Here is a 23,506-nt window from a genome sequence, read left to right as displayed (position 1 = left end):
CTGTTTAATATTTAACATTTGTTCCATTTCCTTTAAGTTTCTTATGAGATTATAGTGTTTTTCTACGCTACATAATTTTTATTTTCGCGTATTTTTATTGTGGAAGTGGTTGCTGCAATTTTTTCCATGTTTCACTCAAATTCCAATACGTTCCGTTCCGATTCCATATCGTTTCAATGCTTATTTACAATCTTAAGTGCACTTTAAATGTAAACTGAAATGTTTTATGTATTTTTACACAATTAAAGATGTTTGGTTTTATTACAATGGCGTTCTTCAGGCATTTCATAACAATTTATACATATACATACATATTTTTTTTTTAATTGTTAATAATAAATAATTTTTGTTTTTGAATTATTTTGACGATATAAAAAACATGGGATTTTTGTTTGGCACATTACCACAAAATATTTTACTTCTTCCCTTACCCTCTAATATCCATAAACTCTGTATACCAACACCAACCACCACGTCAACTTTAACTTAGCCGCATTTGCTGTGCCCAACCAACAACTATGCACATTAATATGTATACCCGCCTAACTGTATGTTTCCATATATGTATGTGAGCGTATAAATTACCACGCAGTATATGTCAACCACCTAAAAGTATGCTTTACTATTCGAAGTACATATATGTATAAGTATTTGTGTGTCGAAATCGAAACTAACATGCCTTCAACTGTCACATTCACCCCATTGAATAAAAACTACATAAATTTATAGTATTTGAACAAATATACTAAAGTTTGAAGGAGAATTTCTGAAAACCTTAAGTACGGTTTACAGTGAGAGGGAGAGCAAATTTCAAACGAGAAAATAGTTATGCTGAATGAGAACAAAATATGAACCAAAACGCTTACTGAAAAACAAAGACTAATATAAAACTTTCTTTTTTTAATTAAAAGAATTTGTTTAAATGAAAAATATTTTGAAAAAATAAATAAATTTTTTTCACACTTTACTGTGTATGTATGTGTAAAAATTGCGACAATTCGTAGCTAAAATTCGTGGAATAAGTAAATTTGAAAAAAAAAATGCATTAATGTAAAAACAAACTCAATAACAGTTTTTTGGTAAAGGCCAATAAAAAATTCTAACCGTTCAAAGAGTAAAAAAATAAATAGAATAAAAAGTAATATTAATTAAAAACGCGCATTTTTTGTGTAATTAATTGTGAAAACTAAATTTAGTACATAATTAGGAAAATTTATATGTGAAATGTAAAAAAGAAATCATGTAATACTTAAAAAACTACAAAAAATATATTATTATACATATGTACCTATGTAATTATAGTTATATATATATACACTTATATAAAACGTTACACACGCAAACACAAGCAACTAACAGATAAATATAGTAAATTATACCCTTATATACTAAACATAGATTAAACGTATATTATATACTAACTATATATATGTATGTATGTACATAGCCACGTTTTACAAGTATAATTGTATATTTGACGGAAAAATTAAAACTGAAAAATAAATTAAATAAAAAATAAAAAGTTATTAAATAAAAAAATGTATTTAATTAAAAAAATTAACAAAAACAGTTTCAATCGGCTGAATTTTTAAAACAGCACTTTTTTGCAGCATAATTAAAAATAAATAAAAGCTAATTTGTACATGTGTGGCGTAAAAAATATATTTATGTACCTATATGAAGACCGAAAAATATATGTATGTATGTATGTATATTGACAAATCGTACCTTTCCAGCAGCAAAAAAGTATATATAAAATAATACTGTATATTGTAAAATATGGCAACTACCAGTCCATAGCAAAATATTTATACATACAAACAAATAAAAGGAGAATACAAACTGATATAAAAGAAGAAAAGAAATGGAAGTGCGAAAAATTATTGTAAAAAAATAGAGGATTATAAGAAACTAAAAATAGGAATATTGTTTAACACAAAATAGAAAATTTTCAAAAACATATTATATTTTTTTTAATATAAAATTTTCAAAAAGTTCCAATATATAAATAAATTTTAAAAAATTAAAATTTTAAAAGCATACCATACATAAATTTAAAAGATTTTTTACATATTATTTTCGCAAAAGTATATAGTTTTCAAAAAATTATACAAATTTTCAAATTTTTTAAACATAAAACTTTTGCAAAAAATGTAACTTTCCATACAAAATATGAAATTTTCAAAAAAATATATAAATTTTCAAAGGAAAAAAATTTAAAATATATAATTTTGCAAAATATTTAAATTTTCAAAAAAAAAATTTTTTAAATATACATGAAATTTTCAAAAATATCAAATTTTTAAAAGAATACTACATAAAAATATTTAAAAGAATTTTTTTTTTACATATATACACATACATATGTATATGTACATATGCAAAAGTATATTATTTTCAAATTATATAAATTTTCAATAGAAAAAAATTTAAATATATAATTTTTGCACAATTAAAATTTTCAAAATTATACATATATGAACTTCTAAAAAGAGAAGTTTTTATAAATATGAAATTTTCCTTAACAAAATATTATTTTTCAAAAATATGTAATTTTTCAAAAATTTAAAAATTTTAAGAGTACTATATAAAAATATTTAACAGAAAAATTTATTAAAATATATGTATGTATGATTATGCAAAAGTTTATAATTTTCAAAAAAAAATTACAAAAAATTTTCAATAGAAAAAAGATGTAAATATATAATTTTTGCACAAAATTCAATTTAAAAAAAAATATATGTACATATAATTTTGAAAATTTCATATATGTATGTATGTATATTTTCAAAATTTATGTACATACATATGCATATGTATGTACATGATTTAAAAAAAACGAATTTTAAAAACGTAATTTTCCAAAAAAAAATAATATTTTTCAAAAACATGTATGTAATTGTTCATAAAATTATAATTTTTTTTAATAAAAAATTTTCAAAAAAATTTAGAAATTTTAAAAAGGAAAAAAAATTTAAAATATATAATTTTCAATAACAAAATGTAATTTTTCAATAAACATATAATTTTTACAAAAAATATAATTTTTCACTAAAATATAATAATTCAAAAATATTTTGAATTTGAAAGTACACATTTTTAAATAAAAAATTTTCATATGTATATACAACTTTTTAAAAATATAAAATTTTTGAAAAAGTGTATAAATTTTTAAAAGAAAAAAATTTCAAAATATATAATTTTCTAAAAAATATTATTTTTCATTAATGTAAAATTTTTCAAAAATATCTATGAATTTTTGAAAGTAAAATTTTTTTTAAAATATATAATTTTCTAAAAAATATTATTTTTCATTAATGTAACATTTTTGAAAAATATCTATGAATTTTTGAAAGTAAATTTTTTTTTAAATATGTAATTTTCCAAAAAAAATATATAAATTGTTAAAAGTAATTTTTCCATAAGAAAATATAATTTTTAATAATTTAATCACATACATACATACATTCATATGTATTTACAACTAATCAGAAGAAAAATAGAAAAAACAGTAAAAATAGTTTAAAATGGGTGTAAATTAAAACTCAAACATACATACATATATATGTACATACATGCATACCAATATACTACAGCAACACAAAACTACAAAAAAATATAATAATAACAAAAATAAGTAAAAAAAAATATTTGTAAAAAATTAACTATTTGCAAAAAATAAAAAAATATATATATATATTTACTAAAATAAAAATAACACAAAAACTATATTTAGCAATATGAAAAGCAAACATTAAAAATAAAAAAAAATTAACTAAAACAAAAACCTTTAAAGTAAAAAAAAATACAAAAAAATTTTCAAAAACCAGTGAAAAGCAAAAGGTCTCGACAAATTTTGATACGATTTAGTATTTAGACGAAAAAAAACTACAACAAAAGCAAAATCGCGCGAAATTTACTACAAACGCATAAATTTATTATACATATGTTTGTACATATGTAGGTATATAAGTAAATATGTACCAATAAAATCTCAAAAAATAAATAAAAATAGTAATAAATAATAATAAAAAAGTAAAGCAAACATATAAATGTGTATGTATATATGTATAAAAACCCAAAACACTTTAAGCTTGTACATATATACAAACATAAACATAGGTATTCAAACGCCAAAGGAAGTCCAGTATTTCTAAAGAAATAGGCAAAGAAAAACACAGATTGATTTAAAGCGGTTTGCTGGCGGCAGCGTGTGTGTGGGTAGAGCAGTTGTTATAAAAACGGCTTTAACATTCCGTAAACTAAATAAAAATTTTTACTTTTTAACTTTTGTTTCAATTCCACCGCGTACCAACAGGGCAGACCCTAACTACAACACTTTTTATATCAGTTCCAGCATATTTCAACAATTTGTTTTTATTTCAACACATTTCATTTTTATTTTGTTCCGCCCCATTGCCATTTTGTTTCAAAATTTTTTTTTTCATATTTGTACTTCTTTTCTTTATTTTGGCACACGACTGCAATAATTTTCTTTTAATTTCAGCATTTCGTTTCATTTTCATTTCGTTTCGTAACAATTTGAATTTGTTAAAACAAAATTATTTTGCTTATTTGTACTTTTTTTCTTTATTTTGGCACATGACTGCAATTATTTTCTTTTAATTTCAGCATTTCGTTTCATTTTTATTTTGTTTCTCAGTAATTTCAAGTTGTATAAAAATTTCTTGCATAGTATATAATATTTTTAATAAACAATATTTATATAATATCTTTAAATTTCGGCATATTTCTGCAATATTTTTTTTTTAATTTCAGCAATTCGTTTCATTTTCAATTTGTTCCACGCAATTCCATTTAATTTTAAATATTTCAATTTCCTAAATGCCTTTTTTTTCTTAATTTCAACTTATATTTAAGCAATTATGTAATTACATTTTTTTACAGCTTTTTGTTTCATTTTCATTTCGTTTCGCATTGATTCCATATCGTTTCAAGATGTTTTGAAAATGTGTTCTAATGTTATGTATATTAAAATTATATCCATTTTATAGTTGTTTTTTGTCCAAAAATATATGTAATTTTGTGATTTTTTTTGTAGTTTTATTTATTTTTATATTTCTTTCGGCTCACTTCCACTTCGTTTCAACTTATACTTTTATGATATATTTTTATATGTATGTAAAATGTACTTATAAAATAATATTAAGTATGTTAGATCAACAAATTTTGCACATTTAAATTATGATTTTTATATTTGTTATGTTCAAATTCCATAACGTTCTGTTCAATGTTTCATTTCCAAATCGTTCCAATAATATTTCAGGCCTGGGTTATTATTTAAATTTGATTTACACACACAATATTTGCTAATGAAATAATATTTATTATGAAACAGCAACAAATGTGGCAATTTTCAATTTCAATTCGAAGCATAGCATTTCACTTTCATATTGTTCCTCAACATTTTTTCAGTTAATCATTTTTGTATAAATGCTAGTTAAAATTATTATGTTAGGCATGTTCGCATCCCATGGCATTCCTTTTATATGTTTCAATTCCAATCCGTTCCAATTTTATTTTAGGCGCGAATTTTTATTTCCATAAACTAGATATTTAAGTGTCAACATTTTTGTTTCATTTTCATTATGTTCCGCTAACAAAATCTCTATTGGAAACTATTTTTAAACACAAATGCTGCACTGCCAACCACCACGGTCGCTATTAAATAAAATTTTTGTATAAACTTATTGGTTTATTTAACAATTTTTAAATTAACAGTGGCCACAACTCAACTGGAGAATAGCTCATCAAAATATTTGTGCTGTTAAATGGTAATTAATGAACATATATACATATGTAACAAAATAGTAAATTGTCTATAAAGTGTGTATATGAGAGTTCATGAATATATAGTGCATACATACATACATACATACCGCTGAGTACACAAACCTACTCATACACATACATACATACATACAAACACAGAAATACATATGAAAGAAATGCATTCGAAATAATTGTAACCCACCAATGTATAAAGAAGATAAATAAATTAACAAAATTTAAACCGAGATTGTAAGCATAATTAAATAAGTGTATATGTAATTACAGCAAAACCAACCTAATGAGAACAAATTTAAGCTAAACAAAGAATAAACCAAATTTTTTGTTATGAAAAAATATGAAGCAGAAGCCACCACAGGCAGCCAGTGTTTTAATAAACGTTAGATAACAGTTTAAAAAAATCATTTCATCTGTTCCCTGCATAAGAAACTAACAAAGAATCGCTTACATGTTTTTTCAAAATTATTTTAAATATGTGTACCGTACAAATTTGTTTGTTACAAAAAAAGTTCAATGTGTAAACAATTTAATAAAAATATGCAGTCCAAACCCTGAAATAAAGATAAATAAAATTACAAAAAAAAGAAATACATTTAACCAATACGTGTGCATGTGCCCTTCTTGTGCTGTTATACAGTCTCAATGTAAATGATTACAACTAAAGCATTTGAAAGAAATCAGCAGATAAAAACTTCCCACATTTCTTCTACACAAACACACACAAGAAAACATATTAATACCTGTACAAATAAAATCATTGTAAAAAAGCTACAAAAATGCATGAGACATTGAAAATAAAATACGCTGAATATAAAAATTTAAAAATTATTGTGTTTCATTTCCACATCGTTCCACAAAATATTTTGTGTGTCTTTTCATTTTAGGCGCATCAAATTCAATTTTGAATGTTCCATTTCCATCTTGTTCCAATACTTTTCTTTTTAATTTGCTTTATTTCTATTCCATTTCCATGAAAGTAGTAGAAAGTATGTCGCATTAAATTAGATTTTTAATATACAAACGCCATTTTATTCCAATTTTTATTTCCATTAAATTTACTTTATTGATATTCGAAGTCCATTACGTTCCGACACTCTTTCCTTTTCCATTCAATTGCCATAAAAAGTTCCATTTATGTGTAAAAAGTTTCTAATTTGTGTATTTCATTTCCACTTCGTTCCACAAAATATTTCTTACGTTTTTTTTATTTTTGCGCATTAAATTTACTTTTTTGGTTGCAACATTTTTCATTTACATTTGATTTATTTCCATTTTATTTCAATAAAAGTAGTAGTAAGTTTGAATGCCGCATTAAATTAGATTTTTATGTTCCAAATTCATTTTGTTCCTATTTTTCATTTCCACACCATTTCTTTTTTTTTATATTCGAAGTCCATTTACTAAAATATGTGAATATAAAAAATTTTGTGTTTCATTCCACATCGTTTCACAAAATATTTCTTATGTATTTTTATTTTAAGCGCATCAAATTATATTTTGAATGTTCTAATTTATTTTATGATTAAATTATGAGTATTCCAATTCCATTTTGTTTCAACACTTTTCATTTTTATTTCCTTTATTTCGATTCTATTTACATTAAAATAGTAGTCACTCCACTCCATTTTCTTCGATTTTTATTTTATTTTATTTAAAGTTCCAATTCCATTTTGTTTCGACACTTTTTCATTTTCTATTCAATTTCCATACAAAGTTCCAACATTAGTAAAATTCGCTGAATTGAAAGAATAAAACAAAATTATGTTTCACTTCCACTTTGTTCCTCAAAATATGTTTACGTATTTTTATTTTAGGCGCATTAAATTCAATATTGAATGTTCCAATGCCATTTTGTTCCAACTTTTTATTTCCACTCCATTTCATGTTTCAATTCCAATTTTGTTCCAACATTTGTTGTTCTTTTTTTCTCACATCGTCTTAGTCTTACAAGTATGTTGAAGAATGAATCTTAACGTAATGATCTTCTTTAACGACAAAGCGACAAGTTGAACTAACTTAAGGAAACGGCTGTCGTAAACTTGCCTATAGACCGACTTTATTTGAATCCAATGTATCCGTGGAACATATGAGCGAAAATGCTATACAACAGAGTATAGGTCTCGCCTTTTGAGAGCTGCTTCTTTGGGTCTTATGAACTTTCGAAAAAAGGCTCCATAACCGTGGATGGAATCAACGCGCTTCGTCCTCGACACTCTGCTCAATAGTTGCTTCAATGCTTGACAAATATCTTCTGTCAGGCGCCTTCTTCTAGCCCCTGCGACTTACACGCCACCAGTTGAACTCTCTACTTTCCAGCCGAGAAATTGTTTCGAGCTAGCAGCGCTTGTATGCTCAACAATTTTATTTTCGAAAATGTCATTTCCATTGTAAAATATATTTAATAAATTCAAACGCGAGCAAACAATTTCGAGCAATTTTGTTTTTGTACAAAAAAATTAAGTTTAAATAAATGCTAACTCTTAAAGTTTGATTTTAAATCAAAATTAAATGTCCGTTAAAATTCAAATTCCACACGCAAACCAAACACTTCAGCAACAACAACAGAGAATTGTTAAAATTTTTGCGCAATTCGCCAAACAGCACCAGCTCGCTTGAAAATTTTAAAACATTTTCTTTAAATAATTGGAAAACTCGTCGGGATTATGGAGGCAACAGCTGCAACGCGACAGGTCTGTATCAACTCGAGACCGCCACGTTCGTACAATGTTATTTGTAATAAATGTAATTCGTTGCCGAAGTTCGCAAACTTCGTTCACTTTTTGGATCACAGTCGCGCGGTGCACGGCCCCACAGTGCGACGTGTGAGTGCGACTCAAATTGCGTAAATTTTGTTAACATCCGTCCACTTATGTACGTATTCTTCTCTCTATCACACAGAGCGCGCTCTCCATCGTAGCCGAGGACACGCTGGTTTCCGCACGCGGCAGTGTAAGTGGTACACTTAAACGCATACTGCTTCAGATGTTACGGCTTGTCTCGTTGCAGGTCTCTCATTTGAGTGCGCATAGTTGCGCTAGTCCCACCCTCACCGGCTCATCGCTCTCCAACAACGTCTCTGACATCCACTTCGATCTGAACGCGCTCAAGCGCCAGTGTTTGCTGGATGTTATTGGACTGCTGAACAAGTGTTTCTGCATTTGGCATCGTCCGTCGCGCGAGTGCATGCCGCGGCGTGAGCGTCTGCATGCCTATCAGTTGCTGCTGTTGAAGCTACGCGAGCATATGCCTTTTGTGACGTTTCGCGATGCGCGCAGTATTGTACAGCAGATAATACGTATCTACCTGCGGCATTTGCGGTTGGGCGAAACCAATGGCGCTGCCCCGAAAGATCGTGTAGATGAAGACGCGGATGATTGGCGTCTGTCGCGTCAGTTGCGCGCTATGAAATCGAAGGCGGTTTTGGATAAACTCACCTTTTTGCGCGGTTGTGATGAAAAGGATGTAGAGGAGCTTGTGCCGGACAAGCTTTGCACTTTCTGCAATATCGGCTTTCAAAACACCGAAACACTGTGGACTCACATGGTGAGCGCGCATTTACCACCGGCACGTAAACTGCAACGGAACAGTTATATAACGGCCGATACTTTGCACTCGGAATCCACAATGGATACAGTCTGTTCGAGTGGTAGACGTAGCCACTTATCACGTTCCACCTTCGATACGGAAACGGACACTACGTTGCAATCGCAAACCGTTTCCGAGCCGACTAACTTGAGACGCAGTCGTCGTCGCGGCATTTTTCGGAAAAGACAACGCGTGCGTCCAAAAAATAAGGTGGTATCTCTGAAGCGGGTACGTAATCGGAGTTTTCTAAGTATACAATATTTTGCTTCGTTTTAGCTACGCCAACGTCCACAGTCGGCAAGACATGCCAGAAGTGATGTAGACTCCGTTAGTGTAAAAACCAAAGTAAGTCCAGTTTCTTGTGAAAATGATTAGCTCGATATCCTTGCTCCCAACCTGATATTTAAACAGATTGAAAGTTTAGAGATTTAGCTTATAGGGTAGTAACATTTTCTTCTTAGATAAGCTCTTGAGACTATTTTCAGAAAGTCGTCAAACGTTCAGTAAGGTTTTTATGTACCATTACTATAGTTCCCTGTGGTATTTCTAGACAGTGCTTTGGTACTTTTCATGCCGCAGCTCAGAAAGCTTCATAAGTTCATATCTTGCTTCTCTCGTATTGAAGTTCCTGTTATTTCGATAGTCTACAGTCTACCCACTTTGAGGGTTTTACCAGGTGTACCAAATTAGCAATAAATTGTTGGTCTCTCATATGTCATATAGCAGAAACCTTCAGGGGTTTTCAACAAATAAAGACTCTGTTTTATCCAAATTTTTCAAACGTCAAAGCCATCTAAATGATGTTCGAACGCTTGGACAAAGAGTCAGACTTTATGAGACGGTAGAGATCGGAATTTCGTCTTTCGAGCTCGCCTCCCGTTCATACTGGCGCTCAAAAGTTTTTTGACAAGCTCTATTGATGATCAAACAAACGGAAGTTCGTCTTTCGAGCTCGCCTTCAATTTCATAAGTTCTATCGGTATTACGAGATGTGAATTGGATGCAGGAATACAAGTCCATATAGCCCTTACTACCATTCCGTTAATTAACAGCCAGTTTGAGAGTTTTATTAATCCAAACCTTGTACAAGTAATCTTCTCTGGCAGCAACGTATTATTTTTTTCATATTCCATTTTATATATTCACAGTCCTCCAGCTTACACCTTCCCGACTACTCCGATCAATTTCTCGAAGAGTTCATCGATCTCTACCGTGAACAGACATGCCTCTGGCAAACGAACTCGCCCGAATACCGCAATCGTAAGCTTAGACAAGCAGCGTACGATTTACTGCATCAGAAGTATTGTCAATCACGTAATGTGCCGGCAGTCAGTCTCACCAAAATCAAATCGCTAATACGTAAATTACGGTACTACTATGATCGGCTACAACAACCAAACGCTGACCGCTTTCGCAGTCAAATTTGGCGACGCATGTCATTCATTGATAGTTGTCGAACGCCACCGAAGCGTAAGCGTAGGCACAGCGCAGACACTTATAAAACCATCGTGTACGACTGCAGTGAGTGTCCGCGCAAATTTAAGCGACCCGCAGCTTACGCCAAACACATACTCAAAACGCATCCACCAACCGAGTGTCCGCCGTGTAGTGAGAATTTCAACAGCGCCGATGAGCTCGTGCATCATCTACTCTATATGCATCGCAAGGAAACGGATTGTCCGCTGTGCAAAGGGGGTCAAAATGAATGGCGCAGTGCGTCGCATCTCAATCAACACTTCTTCGAGCATCGTTGCCCCACCTGCGCGGAGATCTTTCGCGATGGCACGAACTATCGACGACATCGCGCCAAGTGTCGAAATATAAATCGCTTCCGTTGTAAACATTGTACTTCCAAGTTTACCAGCACTTTGGATTTTCGACGTCACGCGAAAGTCTCACATCAGGAGGAACGGCCGTTTCGATGTGAGGATTGCGAAATTAGTTTTAAGTACTTGGCGCCATTGGCCAAGCATCGTCGGCTACACAAACGAATGCAATCCTATTATGCGTCGTGAGCATAACACGCGGGGATATCGGTGTGCCATGTAAGCTGACCATACCACAGCTCTAAGATAGTTTTAAATAGAAAATTTTAAGTTGAATTAAAACAAACTATCATCACAAAAATTTAAGCTGTAGTTCTTCATTAGAACAGCGGACTTCAGTGCGGTAAGTATACGCCTAAAGCGAAATGGGAAATATTGAGAACACTTAACCCGAACGGAAGACGCCAGCGGAGTAGACAACAGTGTTTACTTAACAAAAACTTTTTATTGAACTATTTCTAAGCACAACACACAAACATAACAGAATTTATGGTAAAACAAAAGAGAATATCTCCTCAAAACACGAACAGCAGTTCCCGTTATTATTCCTCATCGTTCAGTTGTTCCGCACGATCCATATCTGCCTCAGCATCGTCAGCTAGTGCTTTCTTATCAACCAAGTCTGCTTGAGTTGCGTCAATCTCTTCTTTAGCTGCGTCAGACTCTTCTCCACCAGCGGCAATCTCTTCTTTACCTGCGTCCATATCTACCTCAGCATCGTCAGCTAGTGCTTCCTTATCAACCAAGTCAGCATGAGTTGCGTCAATCTCTACTTTAGCTGCGTCGGACTCTTCTCCACCAGCGGCAATCTCTTCTTTACCTGCGTCCATATCTGCCTCAGCATCGTCAGCTAGTGCTTCCTTATCAACCAAGTCTGCTTGAGTTGCGTCGGACTCTTCTCCACCAGCATCAATCTCTTCTTCGCCTGCGTTAATCTCTTCTTTACCTGCGTCATCTTCGATGTTTTCTAAGTCCATATCTCGACTCTGACGCATTCTAATGCTTTTATATGCTTTCGGTGAACAAGGACCGCTGTGTAGGAAGCTTACTGTAGGAATTTCTAAAAGAGCAAATAGAGAACAAACGTAAGAAATAGCATTCCCACTTTTATCTCATTGCTGATTACATGGCCGTGTGAAGGGATTCCACCTTAAACTATTGAAAAGTGAAACTGGAACCTGTCTTTATTCACTTAATTGGTCTTTAGGTTGGGTCGTATGTGTCTAAGGTCCTTTAAGCTTGGCTGAACATTGAGAAAATGGTCCGACTTCATAACGTTTCAACACGATTGTGAATACGAAAAAATTTCCTATAATGGCAAGAGGTTCTCAGAGATTCTGAGACATACTGAAGCGTGTAGGACTTTGCCGAGCTCAGGCAGAGACGGATATTAGCGAAAATGGATCATAGACCAGTATAACCCAAACATACTGGTCTAGAGTCAATATTCGAACACCCTTGTATCCCAAAATACCGCTAATATCAACCTCTACTTGAGCATCACGAAGCCCTACATACTTCAGTATACCTCAGCAACTACGAGAACTTCGCAAACGCCACAATAGTCCCGAATTAAACTGCGCCTAGTTATCAACCTCTACTTGAGCTTTACGGAGCCCCACACAGTTTCAGAACTTTTCAAAACCCGTCAATTTACGCTCATTGACATCAGTAATCGTATTCCTTCCTCGAAACTCTACCCATCTACTTACTGTTGCCTAAGGTCCGTTGCAATATCGCGGAGCATCTGATTTTATTGTTGAGAACACAGCGGGAGGGCGCTGTCATTGGTTCACCATCAACCAACCCACAAACTGGCATATATAGGCGCGGACAGACAGTTTCCTCGCATATGGGCGTAGAAGTAGCTGGCAGAGCCGCAGGCGTGTTATCCGCCTCGGAAGATTCTGCGCTGACCAATAGTTGAGCTGGCAAGCTCACGACGGCAAGGATTACTAAACAGCTGTAGGCACGCATTCTTGATCAATTTTAATTACTTTTTAGACAGGCCGTTAAATACTTTTTTAATTTTAATAAATATATACACGGAAAACACCGTTACTTGCTTCTGAAACACTTTCGAGTTTGTGATATAACAGTGATCGAACTGAAGCGCTTTTAAGTGAATCACTTGAAGGCTAAAGCACGCATCGGATCGAAATGTGTGTCAACAACTGTATAAATAACGGTTAGTTGGAGAACTAACAAAACAGTTTATTTGTTTAATTTGTCGTTTAAAGTGAGTTTCAAACAAATTCGGGGTTGAATCTTTATTTAATTTGCGAAAACATTTGGCACAACAATTTACATTGAAGGCCGACCTTGAGGAAGTTCAAGTTACAAGAAGAAAATGTGTTTATCACTTCTGTAAATATTTGTAATGTAAATAGTGCGCAGCAAAGCGTAAAACGTAGTTTAATCAGACAGCATTTAATTTTGGACCTTCGGTAGATAGTCTTTAGATCCGCGCGGTCGATCCAAAGTGGCAACTAGTAAGTCTTGTATTAATAGCACAGTCTTTTGTGGGTAGAAGAGTGAGTACTTGATTTAAAAACTGACAGGTCGAATCTTTCTAGGGATCTAAGCGTCTTGAGTGCACAGCTACCCGAGACAAGAAGACGTAAAGAAGCTGTGAAATTCATGGAATGCCACAGCAGCCTCGGAAATAGTTTCTGGGTAAACCGCGCTTATTACAAGCTTTCCCAACGACTTGTCAACTTCTTTTTGATGATTTGTTGGGGATCAGCTCAGTAGATATAGATCAATTAACGGTACTCTTTATACGAACAGCGGTTTCAAGCGCAAAGCAGGCCAAAGACGACCGAAAACTAAGATGTGTTTGTGTGATTGCCTTAAGAAAATTCTTCCGTCAATAAATTGGTTGCTGTATAGTATGTAGAAACCAGAAGTGCTACGGGATCCATCTCCAAAAAAGGTTATTTCTGAAACCAAGCTTTTTCTACGAAGTTTAAACGACAGAGTCTCAAGCAGGGACTTCAAAAGGATATATTTTTTCTTGAAATCGAAAAGTTTCATAAAAAGAATCTCAAGGAGAGACTTCACAATGGATCTGTTTGCATTTTTTTAACCTCGTACGAGCTCTTCAGTACACTTTTAGAAGTCACTTGTTGGAATGGTAGTATCAATATTCCTGCATGTAAGCAAAAACTGGAGATGAACAAGGGAATTCATATGTTTCGACGTAGTTTACGTGACAGAAAAATGGTTTTAGGACAAGCTCTTCTATGCTAGAACCGGAAACATTTACGGAGCGACTATACAGCGGTAACAGTGTAAATCTGTTTTTGTATTGAAACTCGATTAATTCCACTCTACATATCATCGTTGGTCATAAAGAGGGGTCAAAAGGTCTTCAGAGAGATCACGCTGTTGCTACATTAGGACTATACAAAGTAAAGTCAACAGGTCTCTATCTCTAAATATTGGTATGCGTCGATCTTAGGCGACTTAACTCCATTTATGGTTATAGCAGTTATACAAGACCTGTCTAGAGGGAAATATCTTTGTGATTTGCCACAGAGGTCTCAGAAACAGAATTTCAGGCAAAGGGTTAGAAGTAGAGAGAAGACACAAAAAATGTAGGCGGTGTAGTGTTCTAAAACACTGCAAACGAACTTAGGAGTAACTTAAATAGAAATACGTTTGTATTTAACAGTAGATTGGTGAGTTCCGTTAGATAAATATTAATTACAATGGCTCGTAAACTGTCGAACAATGAGCTGGACTATCAAGAGACACCGGAAATTTACACAGGAAGTCGCAAATTATCAAACTATAGATGATTTATGCTGTATTTGCGAGGAATTTTCACAGTACGTACACAAAAATATACAGTGTTGGAAAAAATAATAAAAACAAGCTGATTGCACTCGCCGTCTACAAATATTTCGTAAGGAAATAAAGTTATATTTATTTATTTTCGATGTTGTTGCTATAATTTATTTGTATAAATCAAAAATTCTGCAAGAAATTTAAAAATAAGGGTTTTATGAATTCAGATATGAATGAATAAATGCATAAATGTATATATGTATGTATGTTTGCATGTATGTATGTAAATATGCATAAAAATTAAAAAAAATGGCACATAATTTGTACCAGACTTTTCGGTTAAAATCTTAAGAGCAGCGAACACTTCCTATCCACACACACACACTAATCAGATTTACACACACATGGTCAAATTTTAGCGAAGCTTTACTCTATCATGTGTACAAAAAAACCAAAAAAAAATTGTTTATTTGCATTTATTTATAAAAAATAACAGTTATTATTATATATTTGTAACTGTTATTGCACTTAAATATTATTTGCAAGCATGCGAAGGCAGCAGCTGAAAGATTAATAAAAATATTGTCTAATCAAATGTTAAGAGAAAATAATATAATAACAACCTTCTCTCAAGCAACTCGATTTGTAAATTGGACTGCTTGCAGACAGTTATTTATAATTTTGCCTTATATTTACTAATTTGTTAAATTTATTGCCTTTAAAAGCCACTGTAGGCTTATACTTAAAATGCTAAAGCACAGTTAGCCTAACCTCAAAGCTCATCCATATAGCCCATTTTGCAGGCGTGTCGCAGTACCGCCAGCAAACGCATGTTAACTTCATCACCACCGATCTCAATCGAAACCCTATGAAACTCTTCGCCACGCAAATTGGTCTCGAAGAGATGCGAGATCTTCGCACATTCCTCTTCGCTCGAGAGCATCCACGGTAGAAATTGTAGACAAATCATGACGCCATAGAAGGCATAGCGTTTAAAGTGCGCTTGGAAGGCTTCAAAACTTTACGAGTTTTCATTTTAAAAGGGATAATAATTAAATAAGCATAAGTAGTAATAACAAAACACCTACCTGTAAGCTGCCAATTGCGCAGCATCAACTCTTGCATTGCCTTTAACAGCTGCCTGCAGTGTATTAAACATATTTGTGTGGTACATTTGCAACATTTCTTGCCAAATGGCATCACGCGTTTCTTCAGTGGTATTCATGTACATGAAGAAACTCAAATCTAAACAGGGACTGCCATAACGCATCTCTTGAAAATCAATCATTTTCACGTCGGCCACCTTTGGCGCAGCCGCATCACCACCTTCCTGCGCTTCATAACGGAACAACACATTATTGCGATTGTAATCGCCATGTAATATGGCGCCGAAATGTTTATCTTGCTCATTATCCACAACACCTGTGCGTATTTTCTCTAACAAACGCGTCGGCTCTTCAATATACTTAGCACGCAAATCGCGCAAACGCGCTATTAATTTTAAATCATCGGCATTTTGCTTATCAAACGTATTGCCATCAATTTTACGATCGAAAAAGTCATAGAAGCGATCGAATGCAGCGCGGTAGAGATAACGATAAAAGTTGTCTTGTGCATCACGCGGATCCGCATCATTGATGAAGGGCAGCGTCACTATTTCACTTTTCAAGCGTTCGAGTTGCGTAGGATCAATTAACCGCAACGCATAGCTAATGGCATGATATTGTCCGATCGTACTACACATTGGCAACAAATGCTCACGCGTAAGATATAGACGTGGTCCCAACACATAACCGTGCGGTTTCAAATGTTCCAGCACTAATACTGATTCGCGCACGCCCGGCGCAGCGCTCAAACCCTCAATATAACCAAATTTGGCCACATAAGGATGTGGCACCCAATCGTCAATGGTGATGTCGAGCTTGGCGGCGGCTAGCACTTTTGCAAAGGCGGGCAGAGCGCGTTCATACACAAATATTTCATTGGCAAATTGTATGTATGACTTGCTGGACTCACGAAAGCTTACATCGCCTTTCATGAATTTGGCCACAAGCAGCCGCTGCTTGGCGCTGTGTGAAGGAAAAAAGAAAGAGTAAAAATATTAGTGAAAATGTGCAAAATTACTTTTATTTAGATTTCTACACACCCGTCGGCAGTCTGCGTATGCAGTTTAATGTTGTAGAGTGCCGACATAAAGCCGTCCAGCCCGCTTGCATGTTCCAACTCGAACTTCAGCAAGGTTTCGCCTTGCAATTTAGTCAAAATTTCCGGCACTACATAGTCTTTAATATAATTTAAATGCGTATTGTCGCCCGATTCACTCATTGTACTTGCGAATTAGCGTGTTAACTGTTTGAAAGGCACTGTTTGACTGTTTGTATTGTTGGGATTTCGACAGTGGTGTTTCATGCGCAGTGGAAACTGCAAAGAAAGATAAGAAAGGAAGTTAGCAGGAAGTACAAAAACTTTTAAATTATTTTTCGTGAAACGTATTTTTGTATAGTTGCTGTATTTTTGAGCAACAATACATGTATATTACTTGGGCATATATTACTATCTTATATTTAATGTTATTTTGATTTCAATAAAAATTTTAGCACTTTAATGTTATTACATATTTTAGCAGCTAATGCCGGTGCTACTTGCTCCCTACGCTTCAAATCACAACTTGTTTAGTAAACGTTTAGGCAACGCGCGTAATGAATATATGTTCAAATAAGCATAGTTAGCCTTAACTAAATAATAAAATGCCTATCAGCACATTATATCAAGATTTTAAGTGGCACTTATGCGTTTAAGCAACGTGGACGAATTGCTATAGCGATATATAGATATATCTGCTGTGGGATGATTTGAATATACATACATACATACATACATGTTTACGTATGTATATTGAGTACAAACGTACTTGGAAACTATAACAGGCAGCTATCAGCAAAATATTATTATTCTGTCTTACTACATATCACTGCAATAAAGAATTTTCACCATACTATATTTACATTGCAGCAGTGCGCAGCGATTGTTGTTATTAATTGATGGATATCAACACTTTACAAACTCAATTAAAAAATTATTGTATTTCGCTCCAAACTGTAGCCGCAGACGAGTGCATTGTAGTTTATAGACGACAAGTAATCATTGAGCAACGTCAGCAAGTGTATTCTATAAATATAAATACATATCTGTGTATGTGCTTAAAGAATTCGCTTGCAATTGCTTGCTAAAGTAACTGCTTTGGCTAACGAGCGTATCATTTTGTTTTGTAAAATCCCGCTCCAGCAATTATTTACAGTGAACAATTTAACTGTATGAAATTTGACACAAACATGCCATCAAAATAACTAATTTTTATTATTCGTATTTAATATACTTTTACTAATTTAAAACACCGGCACTTACAAATGTAAACTCGCAGCTTATTGTTTCAGGTGGTTGACGTTTATTTGACAAACATTTTCGCTACAAAATTACATACTGAGGCAGCGTTGCTTTTCGCTGCGTTTTATAAACCGGCATTTTCGTAACTTTTAAATTTTGCAATGCTCATATTTTTAAGGCTTGAATTAATAGATTTATTTGCATTTATTTTTCTAACTTCTGCACTCTAACTAAGCTTTCTTTAAAAACCACATTTCAATTTTAAAACACTGCAATTTTTTTCGCTTTTCCCAACCACGCTTTAAGCATTTTTCGCGCGCATTTTATATTTTCCTATCCAAGCATACACACGCCAGCACTGAACACACGCCATGCGAATGTCGCACAACAAAAAACAGCTGACTTTATCAGTCATCATGCAGTGAATAAGAAAATTAATAGACGCGTAAAAGTACATTTTTCTAATTGCATTCTTTGTGCGTTGTTTTTGTTGAAAACAAAAAAGTTAATACTATCGGTTCAAAAACTCAAAGTCGGTATATTAGTGTGTAAAATAACGCAAAAACTTTATTTGCACATAAGCGTTGCACGCTATGGAGCAGGTTGCACATGTAGAAGCGTGCCGCCTGTGCGCGAATTTCTATGTGACCGGTGCTGAGGTCGAATTTGTGCATCTCTTCCAACCACTGACCGGACTTGAGGAGCAGTTGCAGTTTGCGCGTACCGAATTGAACAATTGGCACTTACAGGTGAGTAAGCTGTGCTAAAGTCGCTATTGAATTTGCGCACATTTCACAATATGCTGCAATATTGACAAATGTTTACTATTTTCGTTGTTGTTGTTGTTGTCACAATATTCAGATTTCGGGCGATGATGGCTTGCCGCAGCGTATTTGTGCGAATTGTTTTACACAATTTTGTAATATATACGCATTCCGTCAGCAATGTGTGTTGGCACAACAAAAATTGTTGCAATCATTTGTGGGCGTTGGTCTGAGCGCAGACAATGCAACTACAGGCGAAGCTAAACAACAACAGACAAACACAAACGCTGATTTGACAAGCGACAGTGAGCTGCTGAATGGGTTGAAAATGGAGGCACCCGTGACCAGCGCAGAATTAATGGCCAGTTTAGATTGTTTACAAACGCCCACCACCAGCGCTGATGTGATCGCCAGCTTAGATGGCATGCAGTTGCCCGCTAGTGTGGCGGAGACGCTCTCCATGCTTACCCAGGAACTGACTACAATGCAAAATGGCACACTACTGGATAATAGCGCCAATTCCATAACCACACATGCTAATATGGACACGAAGACGGCACAAACAAATGTTTTGCAATTTAATGCAGCCACAACAACACAAAACATATACTATACACCACAGACGCCAATCACCACAGTGAGCGCAGACACCAACACGCCAGCGACTTTAGTGACGACCAGTGACAGCACGCCAAAGCGTGCTACAAAATGCAGCAAAGCCAGTGATATTGATTTGGAGGAAATGCTACAGGGCAGTATTATACAGAAGAACAACAATACGTCCACAGATTTGAAGGCTGCAGCGCAAACTGACGACGCAGCAGCACAGCAGCCTTACGCCAATTATAATGAGCTCTTGGAAGATGGTGCGTAGTTAGCAAAAGTTTATACCCTGAACAGTGATTGTTACGTTTACCACTAAGTTTGTAATACCCAGAAGGAAAATTATATATGTACATATGTAAATGATAAGCTGAGTCGATTGAGCCATGTCCGTCCGTCCGTCCGACTATTTGCATATACGCGACCTAGTCCCTCAGTTTCTGAGATATCGAACTAAAATTTTGCACACGTTCATTTCTCCCCCGAGAAGCTGTTGATTTATCAAAACAGCCGATATCGGCCACTATAGCTGTCATACAAATTGTCCTATCAAAATGAAAAAAGAAAAATGTTTTTGTGCCCTTTTGTGTTACAAGAGACGCATCTGTGAAGGGTATTATATTCGGTAGAACCGAAGTTGGTTTTTTTCTTCTTTTTACTCTAAATATTTTCTAAAATATTCTCTCACAGATATGGACCTTATCTCATGCTCCGACCCCGAGGACACACACGAAATGGACGAACTCGAGGCCGATGGGGACCCCTTCACACAAACGCGCATCTCACGCAACCCATTCGCCTGTCAATACTGTTACTGCCCGAACTCCGGCTCCATCGATCACCTGGTCTTCGACAGCGCCGATGCGCTCTCGCAGCATTTCTTCGACGTGCACGACCCCAATTTGCCCTACACATGCCCGTATTGCCCGCAAAAGTACAGCTCCGTCAAGCAGCGCGACTATCATGTGCGGCTCATACACCCGACCGCCGCCAAATCCGAACACTGCAACTACTGCAAGAAGACGCTACGCTCGCCAAAGGAATTACACGAGTTCAACTGTCAATATGTAAGCAATTGGCATTGCGATACGTGCGATCAACGTTTTGTGCAAGTGCCCTTGGGTCGTTTTCGCACACATCAGCGTCACCACGCAGCCAGCAAGTTTAAATGTCGTGATTGTGCGCGCGTGTTTGTGCGTCGCGCCAATTTGGTCGCGCACGAACGTATACACCGGCCGTCAGTGCAACACGCAATACAGTGCGATCAATGTAAAGAAGGTGAGTGCATGCAAATTACCAAATTACACACAGCCATGCAAATATTTATTAAAATTTTCGTTAAAACGCAGTATTCTCCAACGATTATGAGGTGCGCCGCCACAAATATCAAGCGCATGATGGCGCTTTGCCGGTGCGTTGCGCCTACTGTCACAAGGGTTTTGTCAGCATGGCCTTTCTCAGTCGGCACACGCAACACTTCCACCCGGAGAAGTTGAACCACACCAATTTCGCATCGGCCACCTGCAGCAATTGCGGCTGCGCCTTCAGCTCGATACATAAATTGCGCCTGCACCTGCAGCGACCGCGTGACGAGAACGGACGCTGCATTGAGTTGGTGCGTGAAGTCGCGCCGTATCAGGAGCGCGCACGCCAGCTACGGCGGCCGCGTCTGCACTCCTGCCACCACTGCAATAAGCGCTTCTCCACACGTGCCACGCTCGAAAAACACATGACCACACATGAGGCCGTCACGTATGGCTGCAATGAGTGCACGACCACCTTTGCGAATGCCAACGAGCTAAAGCAGCATGTCATGCAGTTGCATGTGAAGCCGCGCTACCTCAAATGTGAGCACTGCGACAAGCGCTTCTGCTATATGCGCGAATTGCAACAACACCAGAAAACACACATCGCCGCGTTTGAGGACAAAACGCTGCACTGCCCCGTCTACAAGTGCGGCTTTGTGGCCTCCTGCACGCAGGAGGCACACGATCATGCCATACTCAAGCACAAGCTCGTAGCCTGCGAGTACTGCGATGGGCTCTTTGCGCGCAATCGGCTCTCAGGTAAGTGCAAGCAATTGCAAGCCTAAACTCCTATGTTTATATAACATTGCCGCTCATTTTAATTGCAGTTCATCTTCGCACCACGCATGCCGCCCAAATTGGTGTAGCTGAATCGAATAACAATAACAATAATGAAGCTAGTTTGCGCAGCTCAATGGCGGCACAAAACGAAGACTCTTTGGCCGTGGCGAGCATACTCGACTCCAACACACATAACCAAAGCAATGATAACGACATTATGGTCTCATTTGAGGACAGCGCCAACAGTGGCGGCGAGAAGGTGCGCGTTGAGTTGGTGCACCAGCAGACGCCAAGTATTAGCAGTTTGGTGCTGCAAGAGCAAACGTCCAACACTTTTAAACCACTCATTCCAACGGCCGATGAAATGGAGCAGAACTTTCTAATGAACAATTTGCTGGATCCGGAACATGAGATCATAGTCACATGATAGACTGTAGACGAACTGTTACTGTGTATGTAGTTGCGACAGTTAATTTGAAAAACAAACAGAATTTCCGTAAGAAGTATTGGCAACGATTTAGAAAAACAAAAACAAATCGGTGTGACCTTAAAGTGAATATCTCATAGAATTATAACTTAAAATAATTGGTTTTGACAATTCGATATTAATTTTACAAATATGTTTAGTTATCCAAAGAATTTATTTTAACAGTTGTCATTTACAGCCAACAAAACAGCTATTGAATTAAAAATATTAATGAATTGCAAATAATGCATTTTAATTATGTAATTTTCGTAAGTTTAGTACTAAAATTAAAGTATTTTCAAATTATGCTTAAAAAAACTTATGGAAAAATTAAGAAAAAACTTGCAACAAGAAAACTACTCGTAACGCAGAATTCTACTTAGGTAACGCAATAAATCACAACTTTAAAGCAAGCAAATAAAAAAGTTATATCAATTGAAACCAAAAATTAATTCAAAAAGTTCAAAAATGCGTCGCAGCATGTAACGAATAATGCATACTTAGTTTAAAAAAAGCTGTAAAAAAGTATTGGCAAAGTTTTTCAAGTAAGACAAATTCTAAAGACAAAGTATATTAATTAAAATTAGTAAATAATTTGAAAAAAAATTATGCTGCAACCAAAATATTAAAATTTTTGATGTTTTAAACATAAAAATGCGTGTTCGAAAACTCGAACTTAATTCGAAAATACATATTAACCGCAGAAACATTAAAATATATCGCTAGCAATTATGTGAACAAATTTTTGGGTCTAAGTAATGCATAAAATAAGTTTCGAATATGCCAATAATGGCTAATAAGTAACAAAATATTTACATTTAATAATTGTATTTATTAAAAAATTGCATAACTGCAAAATATAAGTACACATGGGCAGCTTTAGACATAACTCTTTCGCAATCAGTAAATATCTTTGAAAAATAAATTATTTTCGGAAAACCAAAAGTTTTAGTAGGTCAAAATATAAATTGTTTAAAAATTATACTTTTTTTATTCATATACATATATTTTTGTTATTAATAAGATTTTATTTTCGCACATTCGAAATCAAAACCATTATAAACATTATTATTATTTTTTTTTTATTTTAAATATTAAATTATTTGGATCGAAACAAATTTGCGCAAACGAAAATTACAACTCGTTTTATTCCAGCAAATATTTTGTTATTTTTTATAAAAATATGTT

General features: G+C 34.6%; 4 protein-coding genes across 10 annotated transcripts; 2 read left to right on the top strand and 2 right to left on the bottom strand.

Moving 5' to 3' along the window:
• The first annotated feature begins 8,204 nt into the window (after positions 1–8,204).
• On the top strand, positions 8,205–11,528 carry LOC120776021. Of its 2 annotated transcripts, none has more exons than XM_040106468.1 (5): positions 8,205–8,501; positions 8,710–8,760; positions 8,818–9,606; positions 9,673–9,741; positions 10,545–11,528. In XM_040106468.1, the coding sequence occupies exons 1-5, from the start codon at positions 8,475–8,477 to the stop codon at positions 11,409–11,411; spliced, it is 1,803 nt and encodes a 600-aa protein (XP_039962402.1). In that variant the 5' UTR covers positions 8,205–8,474; the 3' UTR covers positions 11,412–11,528. The 2 variants fall into 2 exon arrangements, with proteins under 2 accessions (XP_039962402.1, XP_039962401.1); XM_040106467.1 differs by having other exon boundaries at positions 8,205–8,633.
• Positions 11,529–11,689: 161 nt separating this feature from the next.
• Positions 11,690–13,199, bottom strand: LOC120775548. The gene is made up of 2 exons (XM_040105774.1): positions 12,935–13,199; positions 11,690–12,282 (listed from the first exon to the last, which is right to left on the bottom strand). The coding sequence occupies exons 1-2, from the start codon at positions 13,197–13,199 to the stop codon at positions 11,765–11,767; spliced, it is 783 nt and encodes a 260-aa protein (XP_039961708.1). The 3' UTR covers positions 11,690–11,764.
• A 2,520-nt stretch (positions 13,200–15,719) lies between these two features.
• On the bottom strand, positions 15,720–18,610 carry LOC120773426. 6 transcript variants are annotated; one of them, XM_040102303.1, is made up of 4 exons: positions 18,420–18,610; positions 17,161–17,435; positions 16,103–17,083; positions 15,787–16,033 (listed from the first exon to the last, which is right to left on the bottom strand). In XM_040102303.1, the coding sequence occupies exons 2-4, from the start codon at positions 17,337–17,339 to the stop codon at positions 15,787–15,789; spliced, it is 1,407 nt and encodes a 468-aa protein (XP_039958237.1). In that variant the 5' UTR covers positions 17,340–17,435; positions 18,420–18,610. The 6 variants fall into 6 exon arrangements, with proteins under 6 accessions (XP_039958241.1, XP_039958237.1, XP_039958239.1 ...); XM_040102305.1 differs by lacking the exon at positions 18,420–18,610 and adding an exon at positions 18,011–18,339; XM_040102304.1 differs by lacking the exon at positions 18,420–18,610 and adding an exon at positions 18,020–18,339.
• Positions 18,611–18,723: 113 nt separating this feature from the next.
• LOC120773425 (zinc finger protein 555-like) lies at positions 18,724–23,263 on the top strand. Its single transcript, XM_040102301.1, has 5 exons — positions 18,724–19,147; positions 19,260–20,028; positions 20,456–21,043; positions 21,115–21,831; positions 21,900–23,263. The coding sequence occupies exons 1-5, from the start codon at positions 18,992–18,994 to the stop codon at positions 22,277–22,279; spliced, it is 2,610 nt and encodes an 869-aa protein (XP_039958235.1). The 5' UTR covers positions 18,724–18,991; the 3' UTR covers positions 22,280–23,263.
• The last annotated feature ends 243 nt before the right edge of the window (positions 23,264–23,506 follow it).

Source organism: Bactrocera tryoni, chromosome 4 (genome assembly GCF_016617805.1).
Source record: "Bactrocera tryoni isolate S06 chromosome 4, CSIRO_BtryS06_freeze2, whole genome shotgun sequence".
NCBI lineage: Eukaryota > Metazoa > Arthropoda > Insecta > Diptera > Tephritidae > Bactrocera > Bactrocera tryoni.
Note: the sequence above shows the minus strand (reverse complement) of the source record. Positions and strands in the feature narration are given on the sequence as shown.

Excerpts from the sequence above, each read along its gene's own strand:
- LOC120773425 (XM_040102301.1), top strand. The coding sequence starts at position 18,992 with ATGGAGCAGGTTGCACATGTAGAAGCGTGCCGCCTGTGCGCGAATTTC. Across the intron at positions 19,148-19,259 it reads TGAACAATTGGCACTTACAG|ATTTCGGGCGATGATGGCTT; the intron begins GTGAGTAAGCTG and ends CACAATATTCAG. Across the intron at positions 20,029-20,455 it reads TAATGAGCTCTTGGAAGATG|ATATGGACCTTATCTCATGC; the intron begins GTGCGTAGTTAG and ends ATTCTCTCACAG.
- LOC120776021 (XM_040106467.1), top strand. The coding sequence starts at position 8,475 with ATGGAGGCAACAGCTGCAACGCGACAGGTCTGTATCAACTCGAGACCG. Across the intron at positions 8,634-8,709 it reads ACGGCCCCACAGTGCGACGT|AGCGCGCTCTCCATCGTAGC; the intron begins GTGAGTGCGACT and ends TCTATCACACAG. Across the intron at positions 8,761-8,817 it reads TGGTTTCCGCACGCGGCAGT|GTCTCTCATTTGAGTGCGCA; the intron begins GTAAGTGGTACA and ends GTCTCGTTGCAG.
- LOC120773426 (XM_040102303.1), bottom strand. The coding sequence starts at position 17,339 with ATGAGTGAATCGGGCGACAATACGCATTTAAATTATATTAAAGACTAT. Across the intron at positions 17,084-17,160 it reads CATACGCAGACTGCCGACGG|CGCCAAGCAGCGGCTGCTTG; the intron begins GTGTGTAGAAAT and ends TCCTTCACACAG. Across the intron at positions 16,034-16,102 it reads GCGCAATTGGCAGCTTACAG|TTTTGAAGCCTTCCAAGCGC; the intron begins GTAGGTGTTTTG and ends AAACTCGTAAAG.
- LOC120775548 (XM_040105774.1), bottom strand. The coding sequence starts at position 13,199 with ATGCGTGCCTACAGCTGTTTAGTAATCCTTGCCGTCGTGAGCTTGCCA. Across the intron at positions 12,283-12,934 it reads GCAACGGACCTTAGGCAACA|AAATTCCTACAGTAAGCTTC; the intron begins GTAAGTAGATGG and ends TTGCTCTTTTAG.